General features: G+C 38.7%; 1 protein-coding gene across 2 annotated transcripts in view; it reads right to left on the reverse strand.

The window, feature by feature from the left end:
• Nucleotides 1–851: 851 nt before the first annotated feature.
• Nucleotides 852–17,909, reverse strand: part of scn5lab (sodium channel, voltage gated, type V-like, alpha b) — a 100,944-nt gene continuing 83,886 nt past the window's right edge. For both annotated transcript variants that reach the window (XM_076971290.1, XM_076971289.1), the window contains 9 exons: nt 16,686–16,840; nt 15,127–15,300; nt 12,037–12,159; nt 7,294–7,566; nt 6,327–6,380; nt 5,614–5,751; nt 5,384–5,488; nt 4,805–5,075; nt 852–3,786 (listed from right to left, as the gene is read on the reverse strand). In XM_076971290.1, the coding sequence (XP_076827405.1) occupies nt 2,564–3,786; nt 4,805–5,075; nt 5,384–5,488; nt 5,614–5,751; nt 6,327–6,380; nt 7,294–7,566; nt 12,037–12,159; nt 15,127–15,300; nt 16,686–16,840 (2,516 nt within the window). In that variant the 3' untranslated portion in view covers nt 852–2,563. The remainder of the gene's footprint in view (nt 3,787–4,804; nt 5,076–5,383; nt 5,489–5,613; nt 5,752–6,326; nt 6,381–7,293; nt 7,567–12,036; nt 12,160–15,126; nt 15,301–16,685; nt 16,841–17,909) is intronic.

Below are 17,909 nucleotides of genomic sequence, written 5' to 3' on the forward strand. Positions count from 1 at the left end.
CTGCACTGTGTGGTGTGTTGATGTATGTACACACAACATATGCCCACACTGCAGAATGAGACACACACACTGTACAGGCAAACAATTTTTTTTTCTAGATAATATATGACCTCCCTACTGTGCAAAAATGATTCTACCAAAGGCAGTTTACCATAAAATTCCCAGTGTTTCCTTGTTTCACGTTTGCTTATATATATAATATATATAAACAAATTGCTATCATGTTATAACATTTTCTACTTACATTTATTCCCACAGTACCCCAGTATCTTGTATCACACACAATTTATTCTTGAGATGTGGAGTATTAATGTAATTGCAGTTTTAATGTAATTTATGTGTGTGTGTGTGTGTGTGTGTGTGTATGTATGTATGTATGTATGTATGTATGTATGTATGTATGTATGTATGTATGTATATATATATATATATATATATATATATATATATATATATATATATATATATATATATATATATATATATATATAATAAATCCATGTTTGCAGAAGATTTTAGATGAGTAAATGTAGTGTACTGTAGTAAAAGATGTAGATATATTCAAAATTGGGAAGTCTACAGTGTGCAGAGAAACAGGGCGTTTTAGAGAGAGCTCCTTCATCAGCACTTTGCTTACAAAATCCCTCTGATGAAGGAGCTCTGTCTGAAATATTCTGTTTCCCTGGAAACTCTGGGAACTTCACTACAATTTTGAAGAAAAAGAAAGGTCCATTAGTCCTGGTGTCTGACTTTTGTTTTCTAGGCTCACAGAATAAAACTAAACAGGACAATCTGTTTCTCCTAGTGAAAAGGGTGCACATTTGCCTTCTGCCATCTCTGAGGTTTAGTCATTTATTCAGATTAATTTCAGATTAGGTTCAAGCCCTCGGTTTTAACTTTTTTTTTTTTTAAACATCTTTGCACACAGTGCAACACACATTGTCAAATATGCAGATGTGTTGCATTGTTTATTAGACTTAAAGCAAATAACATTACTGTTATGATATAATATCTAAATACATTTCTATTACATCTGTGTAAATCAGGTAAAAATGGCTTGTGTTGGAATTTGTGGCACTTTGAGCTGTTGCTGATGAAAGTTGCTTGTACTACACTTTTGAATTGGTAGAAGAGATCAAAAGTGATGAAATAGATTACATTTTGATTGTACAATTCAATGAAATGTAATTCAATTATGGGATTATGTAAAATGTAAATGATAATGGATGTCCTACTTAGGCATGAAACAAATTTACTTTGCCTTTTGATGGACTCCTGCAGTGAAAAAGAGAATTAAGTTCTACCAGGCACACTTGGGGTCTATTGCTACAAAAACAGCCCTTCAGCAAACCTGCTAACCTGACTTGAATAACATGCTTGAATAGTTTAATATCTTAATGTGAGTCTGAGATATGAAGCATATGTGCTGTAATGTTTTATAGTAAAGTGTAAGCCGTGAAAACAGCAAGAGGTTCCCCTTGGGGATCTAGCTGACACAGTACAGAAGACCCATTTGTACTTTTGAATATCTAAATTAATATTGTAATTTTATCTAAAAGTAGCAAATTATTGCTCAACCCATGTGCAAAGTAAGAGTTTTTAGCCTTACAAGAAAGTGGGCAGTACATCGCTAAATGATGCAATTTAAACATGCAAAATAAATACTTCATAACTGTAATAGATGTACTACATTTATAAATGTATAGCATTTTTGATTCTTTGAATTGAAGCATGTGCAGTTATTTGGTAGCCATAGTTAAAGACAGATGACGTACACAAGAGGCTATAGCTGAAGCATGTTTTGATTGTCTTTTACTAGTCTTGATTACAGTATCCTGTAATCTAGACCAGGATAATAAGAGACTGGCTTAAATAAATGGGAACATGTGAGCAAATAACAAACAATGAAATCAATATATACACACACAAGAAAAAGATTGTTACACAGAACTAAAATCAAATAAGTGTCAGATATTCCCATCTATCCTCTTGCTTCTCTTCTCATCGCTAGTGACAACCTGGAGAGAGGTAAATTTCATACTTAGTTATATCAAAAGTTTTTGTTTAAAAATATGAAAGACTGGTAAAATTTACAAGGCTAAAACCACTATCATCATACTTTTGCCTCTTCTACATAATGTAAAAGCTGTTATCAGAAGGAAATCACACCAATTTAAGTAAGACCTTTAATGAACTCAGACGGTCAGGCATACTTTGTAAATGTTGATAAACTGCATTTCTTTCAGTCTATTATTTGATTATTACATCTGTGATATAACTGCAGTGTCCACTGCAGAATCTCGCTCATGCATATGAACTGTGAAGCAAAGTCGATGTCAGCTGTCTACGTGATTTACACTTCCCCTTTGTATTTTCAAACAAAATGTGAACCACAGGAGAATTAAAAACATCAACTTGTCCTAAAAAAACCTTGCAGTTTTTATGCACAGTCACTTCTATCAAGACTGAGTTGTGTGTTGGTTGAGCTATACATTCTGTAAACAAAAGAAAACAAAAACAAAACAAGAAGATCGAAGTCTGGGAGGACGTTTCTTGCTTAATGTTACAGAAATGTCTCACGGTCGAGATCAGAGTAAGATTTGCTCAGGTCACTGTTCCTGGGCTCAGGTATTAGAGTTTGGAAAAGTTCACTAGTGGCTCTTGTCACACTGTCATAAGACGGCGGTGAGGAGGTAGAGGACAGAACCTCAACCTCAGGTCCATAATTGTCCTTCATCATGGACGCTATGAGCCCTTCCTTCTCTGGTGCATCATCGTCCTCTTTGGCAGCTCCCTCTATGTGAAGCTGTCGATACAGGAATGAGGCTTGTCTCATCTGCCTCCGGACTAGATGCCTTCTGTAGGCCCTCTGTATAACAGTGGCTGATACCTCCTCTTGCTTACGCCGTAGTGTTGTGGTGATGGGCTCGTAGGAGATTTTGGATGGGTTTGCCATCATAAACTTCTCTTCCATCTGTTGCTTGAGAGCATCCATTTCACCGGACTCTCCTAGCACCCGCTTGGTGAAGGCAAACAAGATGTCCAGGCAGTGGATCTTGTCACCACTCACCATGGGCAGGTCCATGGAAATCAGCTTGATTTTGTTGGGCTTTCCAATACGCAATGGCTCGGACAATGAATCTGCAAAATCCGAAAGCTTGGCATACTCAATGAACTGCGTTGCCTCTGGGTCAAACTTCTCCCAGACCTCATAGAACATCTCAAAATCATCTTCACTAAGTGGCTCAGTGCTCTCCTCTGTGGCCACACTGAAATTCTCCAAGATGATGGCAATGTACATGTTCACCACAATGAGAAAGGAAATTATGATATAAGTAACAAAGAAGGTTATGCCCACTGAAGGGTTCCCACAGTTTCCCCGGGCATTTGTGCCAATATGTGGTACGTTAGGATCACACTCCTCCGGGGAGTTATTCAGAATGGGACTGAGCAAGCTGTCCCAGCCAGCTGACGTTGTGATCTGGAAAAGACAAATCATGCTGTTGCCAAATGTCTCAAAGTTGAACATGTCATCGATTCCACCTTGTTTCTTCACATAAGCAAAATTTGCCATTCCAAAAATGGCATATATAAACATAACCAAGAAGAGTAGGAGACCAATATTGAACAGTGCAGGTAATGACATCATTAAGGCAAAGAGTAACGTTCTGATTCCTTTGGCTCCTCGAATGAGGCGAAGGATGCGTCCTATTCGGGCCAAACGTATCACTCGGAAAAGTGTGGGTGATACAAAGTATTTTTCAATTATATCCGCAAGAACTATACCTGCAAGAAAAATGAAAGAAAACATAAATTTTATAAAATACATTTATCTAAGTCTACATCTCTCAACACTGGAAACATTAAAAAAGACTTTGTGAAAATGAAAAAATCAACTCAAAATGCTTTTTTTCCAGCTGTCTGAAATGATCCATCTGTAAACCACACCTCTGTCCAAACACACTAACCACTTATGTCAAGTCATCAATGATGTACAAGGTGGTCATGCATTTGTGATCCTCCATAGACTATACATTAATGGGAGTATTTGGTTTGACCCACAATATTGCCCAATTGAAATATGGACAAGAAGGGAAGTAAGTTACACAACCATACATCAACCTTTCAGCTCGCTAGCTAACAACTGTAACATGGTTCAAACCTGAATCACCCAATCACCTGTACTGGCAGTCTTGATTGCTGCAATTACCTTCACCTTAACTGAGGTTCCCCTTTTTCAGGGATGGTTACTCCATCTGCCTGCCAAACCTTTGGCTATGTTCATTGCCTCCTCAGGGACATGTGCAGCATCTACACACTTAAAGCCGGCCAGGGCTTATTACTTAAAAGCATGGTCTGCCCTTTTCTTGTTAGATATAGTGCTGTACAATTGCACTGACGGGAGACCTTGATAAGTCAAGCCAAGGATATGCTGCCTTGTCCGTGTGGCTAATGAAGAGGTTTTCCATAGTCATGGGGTATTCCTTGATTTTACACTTGCTGATCCACATTTTTTGTATGACCAAGCAACAAAAATGCGAAATAGATGAGCACACACTGATGAATGCTAGGACAGAACATCATTCTTTTATAAATATGTAGATGTTTCATTTTTTTCAAGTATACATAAAATTGATTAAAAATTTTCTGGCTAAAAATAAAAGTGGATTCCATTTAGAAACCTTTAGATGTTTAGTTGATAGAGTTGATAGAATGGATATTTCATGGAAACTATCCTTTGACGTTTTACATTTTTGAAAGACACGCTTCAGTGAAAGGACGTCACCTTGCCTTGTCTACTTACCAACAATGGAGAGGATGACCACAACAAAGTCAAAGATGTTCCAGCTGACAGTAAAGAAATAGCAGCGGAGGCCGATAAGTTTGATGATGCACTCGGTAGTGAAGATGACGATGAAGGCAAGGTTAATGTTGTACAGAATTGACTCCATGTTAGTGGACTGTTCATCTGTCTCTACCATCATGGTCAGCATATTGAGGAGGATAAGTAGCATTATCATGATGTCAAAGGCTTGTTTTGACACCAAGTCAAAGAAGAATCCTTGCACAGGGTTCTGAATGAGAGAAAAATCTCCATTAAGGCATTTTCAGTTAAATGTTATCCATTTAGATAGTAATATGAACACACATATCCCTTCTGACTGTACTCATTACCACATAAATGAAAAAGTGTAAAAGGTTGAATTTTAGATCCAAATAGATGTGTATCTTATGTATGTGAGCATAAGGGCATTTAGAGGAAATGTATATGCTGTCTAATGTTATTCTCCTATTTTACATATTAATGTATTTCCTATATTAACTAGAGACTTGGATATTTTTATAAAGTGTTATTTGTGACGATTGGATGCAAGCTGCTCACCAAAGGCCGAGGAATAGGTTTTTGAGGTTTTTTTGAACCAAGCTTCTTCATCGCATTATAATACTTTTTCTGCTCTTCAGTCATGAAGATGTCTTGTCCACCTAAGTACAGGAAAACTCTATTGTTATTTTTCACACATAGCACAAAACAGCATAATATTTTGATAGTATGACCAAACTGAGTCATCAAATCCTTACCAATACAGAGAAACCCTCAGTGTTTATACTTATCTTTCGTTTCTGCTGGTTGAAGTTGTCAATGATCACACCAATAAAAAGGTTCAGGGTGAAGAATGATCCAAATATGATGAAGATAACAAAATACAGGTACATATACAGGTTGATCTCCTTAACTGGCTGTTGTTCAACCTGAATTATATAAAAGACTTGTTAGTTTTTAACTTAGTTTAATTTAGTTAAACATTGTTGTTTCATTTGTGTACATGTATATTCTCCAGAAAAAAACTGAATAAATTAAAACTTAACACATTTAATAGAGATATCAGGTGAAGGACTAAATTTTGAAACTAAAATGATAACTTTAATCCTGTCATAACTGTAACAGTTGGGCATGGAATGATGAAGGGATGCATGCACATTCAGGAGGAAAACAAAGGAACATAGAATAAAGGCCAAGACAAAGAGAAACATGAAACAGATAAATGTAAACATGCTGAACTAGATAGTAGGAACACAGAGACACGGGTGATACCAGTCAAGGGTGGGGAACTAAACAAAGCAAAACCAAAACATAGAAGCACATGGAAGGATGTTGCTAAGGGAACCACGAAGCCAACTGAGGGGAATACCTGGCAATATCATATATCTGATAACATTCAAAGAAATCAAAAACTGATTTAGTGAAACTTAATATGGCATAAAGTAATACAAATGAGCCAACAAAACAAATAAAACAAAAATTTATATAACAATTACACACTTACAGATCGTGAATCTACTGCTGCATACATGATTTCCATCCAGCCTTTAAAAGTAGCCTTGGCAGAGAAAAACAAAAAATAAAATTATACAATTTTCATGTGTATATACCTTTATCACAAAATTCTGATTAAAATATTTAGAATTTTTTAAAGATATAATGCAACGGCAATGTCATGCCTTGTTATTGGTCAAATTGAGCTGTTTTCATCAGATTTCATAAGCATAACCATACAGGATATAGATTTGCCTGCATACCCATATCATCCCTTATATCAAGGCTGTGAAACTGAACTCACTTATTAGCATGTACTTTGTGCCTGTCAATAATGGATAACCACTAGGCTAGAAATGAGGTGCCTGTTGACTATTGTAAACATGTGTACAACAGGAGAGGTTGAGGGATGTTCCAGTGGGGTTAGTGATAGAAAATATAACCCCCCCCCCAAAATAAAAAAAAAGAACAGCAGAATATAGGGGAGGGGTATGAAATAAGGGTAGCCCTCTTTCAGTCCAAGTCAATGCTTATAAGTAAGAAATCATTACAGTATGTCTTTTTTGCATTGGTTTTCAGTAATTATAGGCCTGTTTGAATGGCCTAGGACTGACTATTTCTAGATGCAAATGGAAGGTTTGTATTGAGTGAAGTCAGAAGAAGGTGATGGAAAGGAGCTAAGTGACTTGTTGCTAGGCTACCACACCAACTATGTTAAAATGAAGAACGAAGTGCATGCACTCTCGCTGAGAACGAATTTCTGTATAATGGCCTCAGCGGCAGCTAAAAATAAAGTTCTGCTGACTTGTTGATTGATTCGTACTCATGGACAGGCAGAGGTGGGCAGCAGCAAAGTAGGAAATGGAAGGAAAGAAAAGAAAAAAAAAGTTTCAAACTGCGCGTGTCCGTGTGCTGAGTGGAGCTTACAGAGAGAGAGAGAGAGAGAGAGAGAGAGAAAGAGAAAATGTCACACTCACCACTTGAAGTAGTGCAAGATAGCCTGCACCCACGTTGTCGAAGTTGACTTTCACTTTTGTCCAATAGTACTGCGTGTCATTCATGGCCTTGCACTCAGTCTTGTTGTTGATGTGGGAGGAGTTGTAGATGACGCCCCCTTGGTTGACGCACCGGCCAAACTTGCCAGCAAAAAGGTTGACTCCCATGATGCTGAAGATGAGCCAGAAGATGAGACACACCAGCAGGACATTCATGATGGAAGGGATGGCACCGATCAAAGCATTCACCACCACCTGAAGATGATGGACACAAACACCCATCAAACCCCTGTGATGTCCACTCTACACATTCTGCTAGGAATCTAAAACACTAAACACAGCAATAGCAGACAGTAAAGTCTGTTATCACAGCAATAGCAAAACATAATGATAATAATAATAATACATTTGCTATATTTATATGTACACTGCTCAAAAAATAAAGAACATTTAAACACAATGTAACTCCAAGTCAACCACACTTCTTTGAAACCAACCTGTTCAGGTAGGAAGCAACACTGATTGTGAATTTCACCTGTTGTGCAAATGGAACAGACAACAGGTAGAAATGAGAGGCAATTAGCAAGACACCACCTATAAATGAGTGGCTCTGCAGTTGGTGACCACAGACCTTTTCTCTGTTCTCATTCTTTCTGGCTGATGTTTTGGTCACTTTGGCATTTTGTCAGTTCTCTCACCATAGAGGTAGCATGAGGCGGGGTCTACAACCCACAGACGTTGCTCAGGTAGTGCAGCTCATCCAGGATGGCACATCAGTGTGAGCTGTGGCAAGAAGGTTTGCTGTGTCAGTCATCACAGTCCAAAGCATGGAGCAGATACCAGGAGACTGGCCAGTACACCAGGAGACATGGAGGGGGCCGTAGGAGGGCAAAAACCCAGCAGCAGGGCCGCTACCTCCTCCTTTGTGCAAGGAAGAACAGGAGGGGCAGTGCCAGAGCCCGGCAAAATGACCTCCAGCTGGCCACTAATATCCATGTTTCTGCTCAAACTATCAGAAACAGACTCCATGAGGGTGGTATGAGGGCCCGACATCCACAAGTGGGGCTTGTGCTTACAACCCAAGGCATTTCTTTGGAGGGCCGCACAGACCTCCATGCACTAGCCAGAGGTACCCTGACTGCCATTAGGTACCGGGATGAGATCCTAAGACCCATTGTGAGACCATATGCTGGTGCTCTGGGCCCTGGGTTCCTTCTGATGTAGGACAATGCTAGGCCTCATATGGCTGAAGTGTGTCAGCAGTTCCTGCATGAAGGCATTGATGCTATGGACTGGCCCGTTCTCCAGACCTGAATCCAATCGAGCATATCTGGAACACCATGTCTCGATTCATTCACCAACGCCGCGTTGCACCACAGACTGTCCAGGTGTTGACTGACTCTGGGAGGAGATTCCTCAGGAGAACATCTGCTGCCTCATCATTAGCAAGCCCAGGCATTTTAGGGAGGTCATACAGGCACGTGGAGGCCACATACACTACTGAGCCTCATTTTAACTTGTCTTGAGGAATTTCCATTGAAGTTGGATCAGCCTGTCATTTGATTTTCCACTTTGATTTTGATTATGATTCCAAATCCAAACCTCCATGGGATAATAATTTTGATTTACATTGATGATTGTTATTTTGCTCTCAATGCATTCCAACTTGTAATAAATAAAGATTTTCAACAGGAGTATTTCATTCATTGAGATTTAAGATGTGTTATATTAGTGTTTCCTTTATTTTTTTGAGCAGTGTATATACAATTGCTATGTGTATATATATATATATATATATATATATATATATATATATATATATATATATATATATATATTCCTACTACAATACAACCAATACACCAAATGTCCATACACATCCATGTTAAAATGCCAGGCTTTAGTGATCAAACCAAGATACATAATTTCATATTATTTTCAACCTTTAACATGGCATATAGTCTGTGCAATTCAACTGAAAAAATCTGAAATTATTTCAAAGGGAAAAATCAAAGTCTAAAAGAGGGTGGTTGCATAAGTGTGCCCTCTAATAATTCATTCAGAATCATTTTAAAGAGTGGTCAGTGCACACCTTTAGTTGCTTACAGCAAAAGCCATAGTCCACAAGAAAAAAAACAATGCAAACAAAAAAGGACAAAGCTTCAGAGGGATCTCACTTTTGAAAGACATCGGCCAGGAAAAGGGTACAAGAAATTCCAAGGTATTGTATGTACCTCAGTAACCAGTGAAGACAGCAACAAGTGGATAAAATATGACCGATAACTGGGCCCTCCAAATTTAATGAAGATGCAATAAACAATTTATCTGGATTGTTCAGGAGAGGGGCAAAACAAAAGCTGTTTCTTACAAAGAAACACATGCAAGCCTGTCTACACTCCTACATCTAGTCTGCTAAAAGCACGTGGGAAAATGTGTGTGGTCTGATGAGACCAAGGTTGAACTTTTTGGACATAATTCTAAAAGGTACATTTTGCACAAAAGAACACCATACACAGTGAAGCATGGTGGAGACAATATGCTTTGGGCGTGAATTGGTGCTTTAGTCAACGTGGAGGGAATTATAATAAGTTCTAAATATCAGTCAATATTGGCATAAAACCTTCAGGTCTTTGCTAAAAAGTGGAATATAAATAGGTATTATGCCTTTTGGCATGATGCTGACCTGAAGCACACCTCCACATCAACATAAGAATTGCTTTACCAGAAGATCAAAGTTTTGGAATATCCCAGCCAGACCCCAGTCCTGAATGCAAATGAACATCAGGGGTGGGGTTGTACAGAATTGGGTGATTCCCAAATCAAGATGTCATGCTGATATTCTTCTACACAAAAAAGACTGAATGATGTCATAAAATCAAAAGGTGTTTCAACAAAGTATTAGTTTATGGGTGTGCATATTTATGCAACCACATAATTGTACATTTTTTACTTATCAACCCCCCGCCTCAAAAAAAAAAAAAAGTGTATAGGTCAAGGTGGAAAAAAAAAATATTAATCTTGGTCTCGTTTATCAAAACAAGAACCTGACATTTTAACAGGGCTGTGTAGACCTTTTACATGCACTCGTATCTTAAACATTTGTAATACTGATCATCCGGTAAGTAAGTCATGAAAGAGGGCATGTTGAGCATCTCTACACAGAGGAATCAGAGAAGTGTGGGGAACCACTCCTAGAGTCGTCACACAAGACCTCTTAAGAGTTTCATATGGAACAAATCATTTCTTAATGTAAAATGAAAAGTGCTACAGTAAGGTTGGTTCTAGACGTCTAATTTTAAAAGACTTGGTGATATAAGTTTGTCCAAATTGTCAGATGAAGGGAAGGGAGTCACAAACGGATCTGCCCAACAGCTGTTCTTCTGGGAGCGAGGGCACTCTTTCTTAGCCCATGCAAAGAAAGCCACATGCTTCTGGTGGCTGCTGCTCAAGCGCTGTGACATCTAATCGTATTTGCCAGATTTACAGCGGCTGTGGGGGAATTCCCTGCTCCTCGGCTTCACTCTTACACAGCATGCAAATCTAATGAACCCAAATTCAATTTGCTCTTCAGTCTATGGGTAGCCAGCAGATATGGTCTGCGTATTGCTGATTATCAGTGATTTAAAGCTGAATAAAAACAAGGTGCATAGGGGTTCAGTCCAGTGTTGAGATTTTAAGGACGAACCAAGACTGTGTGCTTTTGTAAACAGGTGAAGGTGATAAATGAACTGCTGATACTGACTGCGTGACTGAAGGATGACAATGATATCACAATGGATCCTTTTTAATACTGTGAGGAAATAAGCAGTTTGAAAAAAATAATAGAAAGTGAATATTTATTAGACAATAATACACCTAATAATACACCAAAAATCACAATACAAGTTTAGAGATTAAAGGTGCTATAAATCTATATATGAGAGACTTTCAGGAGTAAGGCACAGCATGCCGCTATGCTTCAGTATAGTTATAATGTTATAGTACAATAATTATGAAAGGTAATACTGGTGAAATGGTTCAGCTCCATCTGGAGAATTCCCCATAATATATGAAATACGTTTCGGTGCCAGGTCCATCAGACTGTGGATTAAATAGATCAAGGATGATTACAACCCTAAAAGAAGACTTACAGAGAAAATTACAGAGGTCATGGGCTTTTAAATCAGAGTATCTTTTGTGCTGATGGTATTGTGGTTCAGTTGTGAAGAAAGAGCTAAGGAGACATTAATTAGGAGTGTTCTCGACAGTATTAAAGTGCTGACCATAACACAAGTTTTCTAATGCAACATAATGCAATTGCTTGTAGGTTTTACTGATAGAGAAACCTATACAGCAGGTTACACTGATATTATAATGGTTTACATCTGAATAATTATTAAAACCAGTAAAGTTTTAGTATCTGAATTTTTAGCCAGGCATTTTCAGTACTGTTAGACATATAGTTTTTTCTTAACCTATTACAATGATTTTTTACTTTACTTTAGCCCTGAATAATGTAATAAGCTCTGGTACAGGATTTGAGGAGAGGTGATGAGATATTGAGAGAAATTGATTATTACAATATAGTTTTGTAGTGCTTTAATTATTCTACTAAAATTCACTGAACTCTTGGTTCACTGAAAGTGAGAAAATAGCTTCAGATCACACAGAAGAGAAGTAGGCAGAGGAAGGCAGATGGAACCTGAGAGAGAGAGAGAGAGAGAGACAGAGAGGATAAACTCTTACCCTCATGCCTTCAAATCTGGATAGGGCTCTTAGTGGCCTGAGAGCCCTGAGCGTCCTAAGTGATTTGATAGCAGCCAAGTCAGAGTAGCCTAGCGTGTTGGCTACGAGGCTTACTAAAGACACCTAAAAGGGGGCAGAGAGTGGAGGAGACAGAACAGATAGAGACGCAGAGTTAGCAAGCTGACAAAACCTCCCGGGCAAAATGGTCGGGTGCACATCCTGTGAAAATAAAAAGTGAGGTCTCCATGATTCAGGCCACAGTCTAGCTGGATTAAACAAAAACAAAAAAAAAGAGATGTGATTTAGTAATGTGGTTTGCATTTCAGGAAAGAATATGAGTTGTTCCATCGGTGTTTGCTTTTCCTTTGCTTCAGGTGTGACCAGTCCTGTGTAAAAAGTTCAAATAATTAGTGTTATAAAACCACGGGGAGAGCGCATAGTTGGGTCTTCTTCAAGAGGTCCTGGATGAACCTGGCAGAGAAGAAGTTCCACAGGGCCCATAAGGCTGGCGGAAGGGCGTCTCGGTCAGAGCGGTCCTTACCCTCATGCCAGCAAAACGAGACACGGCCCGCAGTGGCCTCAGTGCGCGGAGGGTCCTGAGGACTCGCATGGAGCCTATTTGGTCATAATTGAAGGCACGCGCCAACAGGCCAATCACTGAAATCTGTGTGAATTGAATTATAATTTGTTCAGTTAATATCATGATTGTTTAGGCTTTAAGATATATATATATATATATATATATATATATATATATATATATATACATATAATATACTTCATTATTATTATAGACAGAAAGATAGAAACTGTGTCCAGATTATATATATATATATATATATATATATATATATATATATATATATATATATATATATATATATGACAATTTTATCTTCCTAAAATAAATCAAGTCCCTAACACTAGAGAGGAAGCCTGTGGTGTGTCACATTGTATAAAAGAATTGTGTGTTGTGGGGCTTTGAGCCCATAGGGAGTAATCACCAAAAACAGCCTAGACAGTGATTCATGAAACATGGGAGTTGAGGGTTATCTCAACATGGAAATATAAGCAGTGAGCAATGGAACAGCATCTGCATTCATGGATAATAATTGTGGAGATATAAAAACAATATTGAGAGCCCGTCAAACACTTTAAACTGACACTTTGTGATGTTAAGCTTAGAATCATATAGTTGACACTTAGAATTACGCAATAATACACGAGAGGCGGCCTCGTGCCTACAACCGCAGCACAGCAGTGCCAATATTACACGTTATAGCACGAACCTCGAGTGTATTATTGCGATTATACCACAGCTCCATTATCGCTGTTTATTGAAAGATTTTGAGTTAAAGAGGACGAGAAAATACGACCTGTTTGGTTAAAAACACTCCGCCAGTTAAAATAGTTCCATTCAATGGCTCGCTGCTAAACTTACGTAACACAACACTGGAACAGCCTTACCCAATAAATATTATAGAGGTAAATATACACAAAAATCAACTGTTGATAAAGTTGTATTTATTAAAAATAAAGTACAACAATTATTGACCATCCACGGCTGATTGGAGGTTCGTTCAGGTATACTGTATGTTCAGTCCAGCTCTTGCTATAGGCTATAACTCTCCCTTCACGTTTCTGACGGATCCATAAGAAAGTCATAAAAGCTGATTCATTTCATTTTTGTTGATAAGACTAAAATCGACTGCAATGTCGTTGCTCTTTAACCAGGATGTAAATACATTAAGAGCCCATGACGTTTGTTTTACGGTATTAACTTCGTTTCTCTGCGTTTCCAGCTCATCCAAATCATTGTTTGTAAGCGTGACAAACCTTGGCTCATTGGAGGAATCAGGCTGTTCATTTATAGCTTCATCCACCACTTTCAGATCGAAACAAATGCTTTCGAAGCCAATAGATTTAACGAACTCCCTGTAATTCATTTTGATAATAGTTTTTCTGTAGCGCTGTTTGGCTTGTAAACGCTGCTTCGTTGCTAGGTTACCTGTATGTGGCGGAGTAATACATGGAGAGCTTCGGTTACAGTGCTATAACGTGTAATATTGGCACTCCTAGATTGGCACAATCACATTGTAGGGTCAGAACTAACTGTGGTATAATGTAGAATATATGTGTGTGTGTGTGTGTGTGTGTGTGTGTGTGTGTGTGCGTGCGTGGTGTATATATATATATATATATATATATATATATATATATATATATATATATATATATATATATATATATATATATATATATATATATAGTATGACTTGTATATATAGTCAAAACACATCTGGACACGCCTAAATGCTAAATGCATGCTTTTAATAAGATTTAATAATCTGATTATGCTTAAATTTGTTTATACGACAAATATACTTTGGAAAAGGTGTTATCGTTATCTTACATATGAATTTATGCTCAACACACACACAATTTTAAATGCACCCTTAGCAAAGCCTGGGCAAAACCTTCAGTTTTATTTAAAAACTTTAGTTCCTCACTCTACAAGATGTGTGAGAATGTCTGCAGGACTGATGGAAAAGCATCGTAGGTGCTGCTTCAGATGGTCAGCAGAACACCAAGAGTGTGACACGCTGTCATCAAAATATAGGATAGCTACTTCAAAGAAGCTAATATCTAAGTTATTCGACATTTGTTTATTAGAGCAGATTTGCGTGTTATTTGTGAGTTATTGCATTTGTTTGGTATTAGGTGTGTCCAAACTTTTGACTGCTAGTACACACACACACACACACACACACACACACACACACACACACACACACATATTATATATATATATCTGCCATAAATATTTAAGACAGGTGTGACTGCAGGTACCTTTCTGATAGATAAACAGTAAACAGCAAATCATTGGAATTTCATACATATATAACATATGAACTATGAACTGAAACTATATATGTAAATTGTCAAACATTTAAATCTATTTTATCAACAGTAAAATTGATTTGAATAAAAGATACACTGAAAATGGCTTAAACATAATATTGCATCATTTTGAAACTTTGGACCCACAACATAGTACCATTAGGTAAAGATGAAATAAAATTCACTTACATCAACAATTAAAAAGTCTAGCCAGCACCAGTAGTTTGTGAAGTACTTCTTAAAGCCATATGCGAGCCATTTCAGTATCATTTCCAGGATGAAGATGTAGGTGAAAACCTTGTCCGCAAACTCCAGCACAATTTTGACCACTTTTCTTTGTTCAATGTAAATGTCTTCAAATGCCTGTCAAAAGGAAAAAGAAGAGATGGTGTTGAGATCATGACACTACTATTTGTATATATGCATGTGTGGATGTGCATATTAAGGTCCATTTCACATGCTAAACTAATTCACGTGACTGCGTTTCAAAGATAAATAAGTATATTTAATGTCAAATTGCTGTGTGCTGTCAGAACTGTTGGGCATGGCAGGGCCTTGTGCAGAGCCCAGACCAGGAGGCCACAGAGCTTCCCATCACTCAGGATCGGCACCAAACCCTCTGTTTATTCCCATCATGGCGGAGAGGGCGTGGCCAACCTCTCTCCACTGTAGTGACGTCTTTCCCAATGCTGCGCCGCTCACAATGAGTGAAATTTTACACTTATTGCACCTTCCCATATGTTACAATATGGTCCAACGCTGCTAATATGAGACTTACACGCACTAATGCCCAGTACAGTTTATACAGGGAGTCATTAAGAAACTCAACACTAAGCAGCTGTGGCCGTTTGCCTCTCCACTGGTTTCAGCCGAGTTAGCGGTTTTAGTTTTTCGCTTTTTTTTTCTGCTTACTTTCGCTTTTCATGCGTGATCATTCAGCTGCACGTCTGAAAGAGCAGCTGTTTGCTGAGGAGGTGTTGGTAAATGCCACCAAAATACCAGCCAGTCTAGTTCACACCTGGCATCCCAGCCTTTCGACAGACCAGTGACATTAGCCTCACTTTGTGAGTCACTCGGCAACAAAAGGCGCTACTGTGCTCTTAAGAAGGTTCTATACAGTAAGAAAGTTAAAGGTTTTGAAACATTACACAGTAGCGGTGAACTTCATTCGTTCTGACATTTGTCGCCTCCTTGGCAAAGCACTCCATAAAAGGGCCACTGCTGGCGGTAAACTCCTGAATGTTGGCGTGGCGTATAGATCAGACGCCTCCTGGCCGCGCTCACAGAGCAGGCTTTGTTTCACTGTAGAATCCTGTCTCCAGAATCCCTAAAATATCTTGTGGTAAATCAATAACTCCTGGCAATTTGGAAGAAAAAAGGCACTTTGCTGAAAAGGATAACTAAGGAGGAGATTATTTCACAGAATCTCTAGTGGCCCACGCCGTCTCTTAAAACCGATTAAAGTCAGGGGAGAGCTGTGCTGTTGTGACCCTGCTACAGTTCTCCCATGGAGATGCCTGGTCTGGGAAGTTGTCAACTGTGACCTTGGAAACTGTTTTAGGGTCAGCCTGATTATGTAGTTTGCAGCCACCGAGATTAGGGAATTGTAGTGGGAATAGTGTTGACTGGGGCTGCCTGAGGTCAGGATAAATCTCCCTGTTTTTGTACTTTTTTAAAGACACACCAAACTATGCATGTATGGGCACACTATGCAGATGAGGTCTGAGTTTCATGCCAGACACACTTACCAGAGCACCACTGCTCAGGAGAATCATGAAGATGATGAATGTTTCGAACCAACTGTGCTCCACTATCTGATAGCAGGTCTTCCTCAAACGCCACCACACCTTTCCCAGGCCTTCATTAATGTTGATGTCACAGCACTGGAAATGACGTACACACACTAGTGGGGGGCGGGGGAGGGGTGGGGAGAGACAACAACGCAATATATAAATCATACCAACACACTATAACATTACATCACTGGTTCCACAGCTACTACTATTTCAGTTGTTTTGGATCATGTATCTGACTTGATCTGAATGTCTGACTTGCTCTTTTGGGGACCAGTTATTGGGTGGTTCAGTTGAAGAGCCATTTATTCAGGCATAGCACGGGCTCGGTCAGTGAGATGCAAATGTTGTGTGACACGATCCTAACATTGGTGACTCTTTAAAAGCCTTCCATCTATAACAATAGGTCACTGCGATGAAATCACATTTGAGCCACCCCTGGGCGTAAAAGCGTCTCCATTACTGGTATTTGAGCTTCTCCAAATTAACCTATTGCCTGTAAATGTAATAATGGGATCATGGTAACAGGGTCTTCTCAACTCAATTTGCCCTGATGCTCCAGCTCTCTATTGGAAGCCTTGGACGTTTTAGTACTGTGGCATTATCATTTGTTAAGCAATTAACAGTTATCAAACCAACATCAAGCTCAAAGGCTGTGGCAACATTTGAGTATTACCAAGGATTCCATGCCAACATTAGCCCAGAGACTGTGCTAGCACAGAGATCTGATCTGGCAGGGACCGTGGCTAAAACACACTTTACAAATCTTTTTATGACACCCTATTTACTATCACGCTTGCTTATACTGTTGCTGGAAGAGTATAAAAGAATTGCAGAGCAAAATGCAAGGCAGCACAGTTGAACGGTATGAATCACTCTCTCTCTCTCTCTTGATCTGAGGGCCTTCCAGCAAATCTTGAGGAAACGGACGTCTTATAAAGTACAGATACATTGCACTTTCTGTCTGGTTCAGACTCCATGCATTGCCTAAGCTCTTTCTCTCTTCCAGATGCTGCTCAGCTTTCTTTGTTGTGAAAAAACCTTAAAGATTATATGATAACTGGCACTATAATGCTTATTCATTTTCCTGGATGAGCTGTTTAACATTATAACCACCCCATCTGTTGAAAGTGTGACATATTTGAAGCTTTGTCTAGATCCCTGTCACACAGGTTGAAT

The sequence above is a fragment of the Brachyhypopomus gauderio genome, chromosome 13 (assembly GCF_052324685.1).
Source record: "Brachyhypopomus gauderio isolate BG-103 chromosome 13, BGAUD_0.2, whole genome shotgun sequence".
Lineage (NCBI taxonomy): Eukaryota > Metazoa > Chordata > Actinopteri > Gymnotiformes > Hypopomidae > Brachyhypopomus > Brachyhypopomus gauderio.